Here is a 12,486-nt window from a genome sequence, read left to right on the forward strand (position 1 = left end):
TCTCGTTCACGTTCGTTCGCTCGTTCACGTTCTCGGTGTGGCGGCAGCGGGACGGCGGTGTGGCGGCAGCGGAGCGGCGGCGGGGCGGTGCGGCGGTGGCGTGGCGCGGCGGCGGCGCGGTGCCGTCGTGGCGCTACGCCCGGTGGCGGTGTTTCGCGGCGGCGGCGTTGCGCGGCGGCGGCGTGGCGGCGCACCGCCGGTGGCGTGTGGTGCGGCGGCGGCGTGGCGGCGCGGCGCCGGTGCCGTGCCGCGGTGGCGTCGTGGCGTCTCGTGGCGCGGCGTCGTCGTGGCGCGGCGTCGTGTCCTGATGAGGTCGGCGTCGGCGTCTGAAACTCGGCGTCCGGCGGCAACCGAGGGGGAGAGAGAGATATCGAGATCGAAGAGAGAGATCGAGGGAGGCGGCGGCGGCTCTCACCCCAGAGATGCGGCGGCGGCGGAGGAGATGGAGGCGGCGGTGACGACGACGAGCGCGAGACGACGGCAAGATACGGCGGCGGCGGCGGCGCGGGGATGCCCTAGGCAGTGGCGGCGAAGGAGAAGCCGAGAGAGATCGATCGGGCAAAAACTTCTAAGTGTTGGTGGAGAAGACGAGGGCGCGCATCGGGAATATATATACCCCTAGATCTTTAGTCCCGGTTGTTGAGAACAACCGGGAGTAAAGAAAAGATCTTTAGTCCCGGTTGTTAACAACCGGGACTAAAGATCTTTTCTTTACTCCCGGTTGTGGACTAAAGATCTTTTCCTGCTATTTCTAAATTGTTTTTAAACCCGGTTAGGGTTAAGAACCGGGACTACTGATAAGCGCACTGAATATTATTTTCCATTACATATGTGTTTCTAAAATAGAAGATAATGCATTACAATTATTTAAAGTACAAAGATTAATGACAATTACTTCGAAAAATTATTGTTGTCTATAATAAATTAAGTGGATAAACGTAATAAGCAAATATATGATTTAAAATTAATAAAAATTCTAATAATCATATATACTTAGCATATGAATGATATTATTAAATTGGTAAAAACTCTAATTAACATATGTATATACATATGGCATGATTTAAAATTAATAAAAATTGTAATCATCATATATACTTAGCATAGGAATTATATTAAATTAATTGTTAAAAACTCTAATTAACATATGTAAATGCCACATGCATGATTTAAAAATTTTAAAAATTCGAATAGTCATATATAATTAGCATATGAATGATAGTAAATTAAATTGTGAAAAACTCTAATTAACATACGTAAATGCCATATGCATGATTTGAAACTTTTAAAATTCTCTAGTCAATTATAATTAGCATATGAATGATAGTAAATTAAATGTTAAAAACTCTAATTAACATATGAAATTGCCACCTGCGTGCTTTAAAACTATTAAAAATTGTAAGTATCGCATATAACTAGCATATACATGATTTAAACTTGTTAAAACCTCTAATAATCGTGCGTAATTAACATATGCCATACATCAATTGATTTATATGGATGATCAATACATCCAAAATAGTTTACATCGTGTACACAAAAATTACGGCAATACATCGGCAGTGACGGTTGACCGCACGTACTTTCTCCTCACTATTGTTCCCTCCTTGTGATCGCTACGTGAGTAAGGGGTGTCTTCATTTGATAGGAGAATGCTAGGGTCAATCGTCACCGTAAAAGGGGGTTGCCCATCCAACTGATCGTAATCCTCGTCGGTCTTGTCCTCAACTCTGACGATTTTTCTTTTGCCTGGGAGAACCACGTGACGCTTAGGCTCGTCAGGCCCTCTGCTCTTCTTTCCTTTGCTAGACATGTCCTTCACGAAAAAGACTTGCGTTACATCATTGGCAAGGACAAAAGGTTCGTCCGAGTATCCAAGCTTGTTAAGGTCAACCGTTGTCATCCCACTGTCATCAATCATTACGCCTCCACCAGTCAACCTAACCCATTGGCACCAGAACAGAGGGACCTTGAGAGGACCATAGTCAAGTTCCTATATGTCCTCGATGGCACCGTAATACGTGCCAGTTGTTCTATCATGTCCCATGGCATCAACACGAACAACGCTGTTTTGGTTCGTGCTCTTCATGTCTTGGGCTCTCGTGTAGAATGTGTACCCATTGATCTCATATCCCTGGAATGTCGCGATCGACCCAAACGGTCCCCTCGCCAGGAAGGCAAGTTATTGGTTGATCGACTTGTTACCCATGAGATGTTGTCGTAGCCATGCGGGGAAAGTATCAATGTGATGCCGTGTAATCCATGCATCGGACTTACCGATGTTCCTAGCGCGAACTAGAGCCAAGTGCTCCTCGATGTAAGGAGCTACCAATGAAGATTGTTGCAGAACCATGAAATGGGCTTTACGGAATAAATTGTTGTCTACCGTCATTATTGCTTTCCTTCCGAGAGTTCCCTTTCCCCGTAGTCTCCCTTCATGGCGTGATTCAGGTACCCTGATTGGGCGAAGATCTTCGATAAATTCTACGCAAAATTCGATGACCTCCTCTGTTCCATAACCCTTGGCGATGCTTGCCTCTGGACGAGCACGGTTACAAACATACTTCTTCAGAACGCCCATGTACCTCTCGAAAGGAAACATGTTGTGTAGGTACACAGGCCCGAGAATACTGATCTCTTTCACAAGGTGACAAAGCAGATGCGTCATTATATTGAAAAATGAATGTGGAAATATCAACTCAAAACTGACGAGACATTGCACCACATCATTCTAAAGGGCTTCTAATCTATCCGGATCGATGACCTTCTGCGAAATTGCGTTCATGAATGCACATAGCTTTGTTATTGTTGCCCGGACATTGTCTGCAAGGATACCCCTTATTACAACTGGTAGCAGTTGCGTCATCAACACGTGACAGTCATGAGACTTTAGGTTTGTGAACTTCTTCTCCTTCGTGCTTATTATTCGCTTGATATTCGTGGAGTATCCAGACGGTACCTTTATACTCTCCAAGCATTCAAACATACTTTCCTTCTCTGCCTTGCTAAGAGTGTAGCTGGCTGGACTCAAGTAATGACTTCCTTTCTCCTTTGGTTCCGGGTGAAGGTCGCCGCGTTGTTCCATATGCTTCAGATCATTACATGCTTCCAGTGTATCTTTCGACATTCCGTATACACCTAGGAAGCCAAGAAGGTTTACGCAAAGGTTCTTAGTGAGGTGCATCACGTCGATTGCGTGGCGTACGTCCAAGAATTCCCAATAGGGTAACTCCCAAAATATAGAGTTCTTTTTCCACATCGCCGCGTGACCATTTTCGCTCTCTATAGGCTGACTTCCAGGCCCCTTTCTGAACACTACTTTAAGATCTTTAACCATAGCAAACACTGTTTTCCCGCTGCGATGTTTAGGCTTCGTACGGTGGTCAGCCTTATGTTCGAAGTGCTTGCCTTTCTTCCGTACCGGGTGGTTTGCTGCAAGGAATCGACGATGACCCATGTATACAACCTTCTTACAGTGCTTAAGATACGTACTTTCTGTTTCATCCATACAGTGAGTGCAAGCCTTGTACCCCTTGTTGGACTTTCTGGATAGGTTGCTAAGTGCAGGCCAATCGTTGATGGTTACGAACAGCAGCGCTCATAGGTTAAACTCCTCCTGTTTGTCCTCGTCCCACACGGGGACACCTTTCTTCTTCCACAACAGTTTAAGATCTTCGACCAGTGGTCTTAGGTACACATCGATGTCGTTACCAGGTTGCTTGGGGCCTTGAATAATAATTGGCATCATTATGTACTTCCTCTTCATGCATAGCCAGGGGGGAGGTTGTAGATACACATCGTAACGAGCCAAGTGCTATGGCCGCTGCTCATCTCTCCAAAAGGATTCATGCCATCCGTACTCAAACCAAACCGTATGTTTCGTGCGTCCTTTCCAAATTATTTAAATTTTCTGTCGATGTTTCTACACTGCGAACCATCGACGGGGTGTCTCAGCATCCCGTCCTGTTGACGCTCTTCGGCGTGCCATCGCATCATTCTAGCATTCCCCTTGTTCCTGAACAAACGCCTTAGCCGTGGTATTATAGGGAAATACCACATCACCTTAGCAGGAATTCTCTTCTTTGTTAGCTGCCCGTCAACTTCTCCTGGATCGTCTCGTCTAATCTTGTATCGTAGCGCTTTGCAAACAGCGCATGCTTCTAGGTTCTCATACTCCTCACCGCGATATAGGATACAATCATTCGGACATGCGTAAATCTTCTGAACTTCCAGTCCTAGCGGGCAGACTATCTTCTTAGCCTCGTACGTTGTCTCGGGCAATTTGTTTCCCTCCGGAAGAATGTTCTTGACGAGTTTCAATAAATCGCCAAATGCCTTGTCACTAACCCCATTTTTTGCCTTCCGTTGCAAGAACTCCAGAGTGGTATCCAACTTTTTGTGCCCCTGCTCGCAACCTGGGTACAACGAAGTTTTGTGGTCCTCTAACATCTTGTCCAATTTATGGGCCCCCTTTTCACTTTCGCAGTCCTCCTTGGCGTCCTGCAACATCTGACAAAGATCATCCGCAACGTCGTTACCATCAGCATCCCTTTCCTCCTCGCCCGTTTGATTTCCTTCAAATCCAACGTACTGAGTAAAGTCCGGAATATTGTCGTCTTCCACTTCATCTTCTTCCATTTCAAAACCTTGCTCTCCGTGGGATGTCCAACAATTATAGCTTGGCATGAACCCCGACTCAAACAAGTGGAAATGAATAGTCCTGGATGCAGAATACTCCTTCTGATTCTTACACTTATTGCATGGACAACAAATAAAACCCCTTTGCCTGTTAGCTTCGGCCACTCTCAAAAAATAGTGCACGCCGTCAATAAACTCTTTGGACCGCCGGTCAGCGTACATCCATTGCCGATCCATCTACATGAGTCGAAAAAAAATCATACACAAATAATTATTCTTACAATAATAACACTCATACAATAATTATAAGATAATTACAAACTGTTTCAACAGTCATACAATAATGACATATCTTTATTCATACAAAAATCATAAAATATTACACCAAATAATTCTTATTTACTATTTCTAAAGTTTTAAACTAATTTTAATGTGTTTTACTTCTTTTAATTTTCATTTAGTTTGTTTTCTAGTATTCAAGATTAACTTTCATTATAGTTTTCCTTCTCAACTATTTTATAAAACCTTCTTTAGCAAATCAACTAAATTTCTATATATTCTTTCTTCCCCACACAAATTTTCTCTCTCATCAACTTACAACTAAATTTTGGAGACAAAAAAGTGTGTAAAACATAGCTACAAATGTAATATGACAAAAAAAACATTGGAGGATGAAGTTGCAAACCTTTTAGGCACCTCCGATTTGTATGTAATCACCAAAATAAATTCACTAGAAATTTTGGCATGACCTTCCCTCTTTTTTGAGAAATTTTGAAGCTTGCTCGGGCAGCTGGAGGAGGAAGAAGACATATATATAGGGGTGGGACTTTAGGCCCGGTTGGTGTTACCAACCGGGGCTCCGGTTGGTGTTACCAACCGGGGCTAAAGATTCCCGAGATCTTTAGTCCCGGTTGGTTACCAATCGGGACTAAAGTTACGATCTTACCAACCGGGACTAAAGATCCCGGAGGGCCTGACAGGCCCTGACAGCATTTGAACCAGGACTAAAGATTGGTTGGTGTTACCAACCGGGACTAAAGATCAAATATGCCCGTTACCCTTTTGAACCGGGACTATGCTGTCAGGGCCTGTCAGGCCCCCCGGGATCTTACCAACCGGGACTAAAGATCAAATATGCCGGTTACCCTTTTGAACCGGGACTAAAGATCATCTTTAGCCCCGGTTTTTATTGCATCCGGGACTATTGTGGAATTCGGCCGACCGACGAAAGATGTTTTCTCCACCAGTGTACAATGGTATATCCGTGCGCTTGTGGATAAACTCTGCAACCATAATATACTAGAAGTATTTCTGCGCCATTGTTGAAAATTATATTTTAGTAATGTCGTTAAGAAATACCAACAGCGGCATGCCAATCAGCTGCATCTGCAAACAAAGCAGGGCATTTCATTTATTACTAAAAGCTATCTATTTTATTGAATTGACTTTTTGTTTGACTGAGCTAGCTGCTTGTTCGATGAAAAATTGTGCAAGCATCGAAAACTGCTATTGGATACAATGTATATTGACAATTCCTCTGTGCAAGGATTCAAATCATTTTTTCAACAGTCCCTTGTTACAATGTGCAGGTTCATTTTGGCCAGAGTCTAAACATTGGATAATAAAAAGCAACATTAGAAATGGAGCTAAAGTTTTACACAGCCATATATAAATGCATAATAAAGAAAGGGATGCAGAACTCATCGAGAGACTGAGAAAAAGAAGATTATTTTACCTAGAAAGCACTAGACAGGGCTAGATTTCAAATGATGGAAACTACAGAGAAAGCAGCAGGTTCAGACAGGGCGTGTTCTTACCGCGGGATCAGAGTGGCTTCCTGAGCAATGCGCAAAAGACGCTCCGACTGATGAACTGCAAAGTCCACAGCCACATCAGAGAAATGACAAACATTGCCTCTGCGAAAGGGGGGAAATCTGCATAAAAGGGGAGGGGAAGGAAGTGCGGAGGAACCAAGCAGGAAGCGGAACGAGAAGGTGGAGAAGCGCGGCTCCTCCCGCCGCCTCCTCTTCCTACAGCCCGGCTCCAACGGCGCCCCAGCCGACTGTGACAAAGCGGGGCAAAAAAAACCCTAAAGGAAGGGGATGGACAGTGACAGCTGGTGCTCACCTAGCGAGTATGGACGGCTTCGCGTTGCTCACAATATTTACAGATAAAAAAAAGCAATCCGATCTGGCTACATATCTAGAAAATTGATCACGATCACGGGTACTTATAATTAGTCGCCTAATCGAAGTGACGGAGGATGCCATCGTTGCCAATGCGGCGCTTGATCTCCTCGTGACCCTCCGGCCTGAGGACGGAGAAGTCGTCGTCGCACCTATGGTGGCGGATGGCAGCCTCAACCTCCGCCTCCTCCTCCAGCGTCATCGGCGGGAGATTGAACCTCGCGTAGCTCTCGGCGCTTGTCGCCGCCACCCACGCGGCGAACTCCATCTCCTCACGCAGCTCCTCCTCATCCCTCTTCTCCCGCTCGTTGATCTCCTGGAGCAAACAGAAAGCTCTGGCTACCGCCGGAAGCCAGTCCGCCGGCTCAGCCTTCTCCGCCTCCGCCTCCAACTCCTTCCACTTCACATTCCGGCTACCCGCCATGGATTTTAAGCTTACGGTTGGCTCGATCTCTTTCGTTCTTGCTTTGTCATTTTAAATAGATTGGACCCGGTGTGCAAAAGTCGATTTACAACGTGCATTCATGTTCCTGTGCAGACACATTTCTTTCCGTTGGATGTGCTTTGGGATTCGAGCACAGCAAGCCTTCTGTGTGCTGCATTAATGTTCGAAAATGCTAATGTAACATACTCAAATTTTAGACCTTAAAAATTTCATGTCAAAATAGTTGGAAGCTAACTTTTCTATTTTTGAGAGGCAAATATTTCCATTTTTAACCTAGGTGTGGTCAATCTAACTTGAACCTAACTAAAATTTGAGAACAAATTAAAACCTTTGCATCTCTAACCTAGGACAAAAATATAAACCTATGTGTAAGCATGCATACTCTCATAGGACATGTTTAGACTTGAGTCCTTCATATGCATTTGGATTTTTTATTTGCATTTCATAATAGGTCTTATGAATATAATTACAATCTAGACAAACAACTAAACCATTAGGGCTTAGTGCTAACTAATGGAAAGTAATACATAGGAACCATAATACAACTTAAAATATATCAACAAGGCCAATGTCAAACCCCACAAAACTAATTTGGTCATCCATCTGAAGACAAGTCATGAACATGGAAGTGAACAAATAAATTAACTCATATAAGGTATATTCTATCTTAATCATCTCTATAAGCATCCTCTTAATCTAATACTAAAGTAAACTTATACATAAATAGGTAAGAAGCTAATGACCTGTGTAAGGTAAACTGTAACTCAAACATATCAATATCACCTCAGGTTAAGAAGAGTCCAAATATAACTTTTATAACCATTTACATGCATTTATTTTATGAGGAGGAAAACACATATATAAAGATAAGTCTTGTCAATTATCTAAAATAATTTGTGCAAGATAAAATCATGGGAAAATTCAGGTAGGCTCTACTTAACTTATATAACTGACTATAATTTTGGTATAATTTAATAACTAAATTTGATACCTAAAGTAAATCAGTCAAACCAGTCAAATAGTAGGTTAATTATAATTCTTAATTAGCTAAAACCTACCCTCACCAAATGTGCATTAAACTGCATGGAAGTGTATAGAAGTGTATAGGGGAAATAATTTATTCAAATACTAGGTTTCCAGAATTTATCTTCTCTGTTTAGGTCTCCTAAAAATCCAAACTAGTTTCCAATGAGCCCATCTTCTTCTAATTTCTGTGAGCAATCTATCCATAATTTTCAAGTGTAATCAAAGAAAGTGGAAATTAGGCATAATCATCTGCCTCCAGTAAAATCAACACTAGTTAATCTCGTCCACACATTAAGTTATGAAGCTACAAAGTTAGGAAAAAATAATTCCGGAAATTCATCCAAAAACCAATCTCACCCACGTTTGTACCCACACCTCTCTCTTCCACCTAGTTTGCCACGACCTGGGCCCACCTGGCAGCCTCCCTGGCTTGCCCACGCCCTGTCCATCTCCTCCTCCACCGCTCTACCCGACCAACAGACCAGAGAGACAGGAGAGAGAGACCGAGAGCTGGGCGCGTCGACGCGTGGGAGCGACGTGTCCACGCCCTCAAAACGCCAAACCTTGCTCTCTATCTTTCCCAGTCACATCGCCACACCTCACTCACCATTCCTATGCCAAGAGAACCGAGGGAGAGAGCTCTAGCTGCTCTCCTCGCCTTCGATCTCACCGCCGGCCGTGATGAAGACGAATCTTCGCCAATCCTATCTCTTCCACGTTCCATACTCTCCTCACCATGCCGAATATTTCTCCTTTTGATTTCATCCTCTCTCGTGCAGCCAATCGACGGGAACGCTGCCGTGCCCACCGGAGCTCTGGAGCGCGCTCTGCGCACCGCCGCAGCGACATTGTCGCCGTTCCGGCCATTGTAGACCGTCGTAGGCTGAGCCACAGCACCACCAACACCTTCTCCACATCCTCTCCAAAAACCCCCCAAGAATTCCCAAGAATCGTGCACTGAGGAGGGAGATTGACTCCCTCTTCCCCAATTCCAGCCGTCAAGCTCCACCTTCGATTTCTCCCTCTCCGGTGAGTCACAGTTCAATTTCTCGGGCATGAAGCTTTCCTGAGACCTATTCAACACCGTGTGTGTAGCTAAACATCTAGATCAATGCTCTAGCTCCACATGCACCGTCACCGGAGAACCACCGCGCCGCTCGCGCCGCCGTCGCCATTAATTCCGGTGACCAATGCTTGCAAGAATACCACCTATAGCCTCGCCTTGAACCCCTTTACATTTTCTCCTTAGGTTGCACGCCGAGATCTGCCGCCGTTTGCCGCCGGCGAGCTCGAGAACGAGCTCGGCCATGGCTAGCTCTGTGTCAGCTCAAACCAAGGACCTCACTTGAGAAGAATCAAAACTCTAGGTACTAGTTTGTAAAACCTATCTCACACACAAAAAACCTACCTGATCAGATCCACTACAAAAGAAATTGATGGTAAGACTACACTATAAAATATCATCTCAAAGATTATATATCATGTGTATATGAATTTGGTGGTAATATATAATACTAACAGATAAAAGAATTGCATAGAGGTATAGAAAAGAGGAAATTGAGGGCCATAGACATCCTTATTATTCCTATATTGTGATAGTAAGTTTTCAGACTTCCCTATCTAATAATGTCGCATCCCAATGTTTGCCTATATGAAAATATATACTCCCTCCGTTTCACAATGTAAGTCATTTTAGCATTTTCCACATTTATATTGATGTTAATGAATCTAGACATATATTTCTATCTTAGATTCATTAACATCAATATGAATGTGGAAAATCAATATGAATATGGAAAATCAATATGAATGTGGAAAATGCTAGAATGACTTACATTGTGAAACGGAGGAAGTACATGTATATTAAGAAAAAAAAGTTCGGCTGCAGCAGAATATGCATGACAGACTGACAGCACTAAAGACCATATGAGAACATATACTACTAAGGTTGTGTTTAGTTCAGCGCAAAGTTTGGATTTTGGTTGAAATTGAAGATGATGTGACTGAAAAGTTATGTGTGTATGACAGGTTGATGTGATGGAAAAGGACTGAAGTTTGGATCTAAACTTTGGATCTAAACACAACCTAAGTAACCCTCAATTAAATAACCATGAACAACTGAAATGTGTGGGAATCGGCGGCTACAGTAAGTTGACCTGGGAAGAAGATCAGCGGCGGCGGCTGATGGAGAAGCACCCAGCAGCCAGCAGCTAATCACCGTTCTATTCAAACCTTCGATCCAACATTCATCGAATCATTAGACACAGATAAAACCCTGCAAACAAGTTGAAAATTTTAGACATTGTGCATCAATCTAGCCGTGGAAAAACACTAATCTGTTGATTTGCCACTTGTGCGTAAATAGCCTGCTACTCTCCCTCAGATGCGTTCATTACATGCGGGGCAAAAGAAGATGATGTGAATCGTATACCTCGTCGATGGGTTGTCGGCATATCAGCTGGCGCGGACGTGGACGGAGGCAGAATGAGACAGTGATGAAGTTTGGGCGACGCGGAGGAGACACTCGAGGCCGGCGACGTCGCGTCGATCTGGAGGCGGGGATTGACGTCGGCACGGTGGTGGAGCGTCGGCGCTCGATCAGTGCGAAGCCACGCGGCGACGCGATGGCGTCGGCGGCGTCACGAGTCGTGGTCAGAGTGAGGGGTTGTTGGCGGCGTGATTTGCGGGCCTGAGTTGGTGAATTATAGAGTAGATTTGTCAATTAATTTTTTTAAAGAAAAACTACTGTGTGCTGTAACAGTGGAGAGAGAGAGAAACAGTGGAGAGGGAGGGAGAGAGGTGTGTGAGGACATGGCAGCCAGCAACCAGCCGGCCGGTCATAGCGACACGCGACATGGGAGTGGCGAGGCTCACCGGAGGGGCTGGAACGGCAAGGAACAGCAACGGCGACGAGGAAGAAGATGATGCCGGCTCGGGTTGACGTCGGGGATGGAGCTCCGAGGCTTGCCGAGCTCGATGAAGGCGTGGCTGAGGGAGAGGAGGAGACGACGAAGCCGGCGGTGGCTTCGCCGGGACTTGGCGACGCCAAGCGGCGGCTGGAGCGCACGCCGAAACGACACGACGGCGATGGAGCGAGCGTGGTGCTCGAGCGGCACTGGGAATGGGAGAAGGAGGTCTCGGGGGTTTCCTTTATATAGGCTAGAGGGGAGGAGGTCGACCATGAGGATGGGAAACGGCGCTGGCGACAGTGAAGGTCCCTATTGGACACACCGGTTTAAGAAACCGATTAAGTGCGATTTAATGTGGTATTGAGTGCGATTTGTTGACGGAATTGATGCCTACTACACAAGAAATCAATTTTTGCAATTACTTTCAAGGAAAATCAACCGAGGAGGGAGATCAAAGGTAGCGGCGGCACTTGAGTTCACGGGAGAGATGAACAGGTGACGGGCAGAGGTGGAGGACGCTCGTGACGAGTGGGGCCCACCTGCCAGCGCACGGGCGCGCGCCTGGCAGCGGTGGCTCGGAGTGGGCCGGGCAGGGTGGCGACAAGGCTGAGGGAGGGGAAAGAATGAATAAGTTCACCGGCCGTCCCTTAAGATTTTTTGAGGCCCCTTAACCACAAAACCAGAAATGTGCACCCCTAAACTATGTAAAACCGTGCATAAAAGGTCCCAAGACAGTATAGATGCCTGGTTTCGCTGACGTGGCATCCTAGTCAGCAAAAATAATTAAAATTAATATGCGGGGCCCACATGTAAGTGAGAGAAAATGGTGTGGGTCCCACATTTCTCTCTTTTTTTTTCTTTTTCTCCTCTCTTCTCTCTGGGTTCTCTCAAGCGGGCACGGCGGCAATGGGGGAGAGAGGTGGCCGGCGGTGGAGCGGGGACGGCAGCGGCGAGAGAGGAGGAGAGGTGGCGGCCGGCGCGACGGCGAGCTCGCCAGCGAGTGGCACACTCTCCCCTTCGATCCTCTCTCCCTCCATCGCCTACTTGTCTCCGTCGCCACCTCGGGCAGAGTGGGGACGATGGCGGCAGGAGAGGGAGAGAGAGGCGGCCAGCGTGACGGCGGCGGAGGGAGAGAAGGAGATGTGGGCCGGCGCTACGGCGAGCTTGGCGGCGGAGAGGAGCAGCGCGCCGCGCACCAGCTCAGGAGAGGAGCGGCGCGCGGCATGGCGGTAGGGGCGGCAGCGAGCGCAGCGGGCACAGCGGCGGGCGCGTATGAGCGCCA

General features: G+C 46.0%; 1 protein-coding gene and 1 long non-coding RNA gene across 2 annotated transcripts; one reads left to right on the forward strand and one right to left on the reverse strand.

Moving 5' to 3' along the window:
• Positions 1-6,801: 6,801 nt before the first annotated feature.
• Positions 6,802-9,380, reverse strand: LOC136356956 (uncharacterized). Its single transcript, XM_066311664.1, has one exon. It carries the CDS (start codon positions 7,246-7,248, stop codon positions 6,883-6,885), a length of 366 nt encoding a protein of 121 aa, XP_066167761.1. The 5' UTR covers positions 7,249-9,380; the 3' UTR covers positions 6,802-6,882.
• A 225-nt stretch (positions 9,381-9,605) lies between these two features.
• On the forward strand, positions 9,606-10,474 carry LOC136356957 (uncharacterized). The gene is made up of 2 exons (XR_010742057.1): positions 9,606-9,734; positions 10,324-10,474. It is a non-coding gene; the product is annotated as an uncharacterized lncRNA (long non-coding RNA).
• The last annotated feature ends 2,012 nt before the right edge of the window (positions 10,475-12,486 follow it).

The sequence above is a fragment of the Oryza sativa genome, chromosome 6 (genome assembly GCF_034140825.1).
Source record: "Oryza sativa Japonica Group chromosome 6, ASM3414082v1".
Lineage (NCBI taxonomy): Eukaryota > Viridiplantae > Streptophyta > Magnoliopsida > Poales > Poaceae > Oryza > Oryza sativa.

Excerpts from the sequence above, each read along its gene's own strand:
- LOC136356956 (XM_066311664.1), bottom strand. The coding sequence starts at position 7,248 with ATGGCGGGTAGCCGGAATGTGAAGTGGAAGGAGTTGGAGGCGGAGGCG.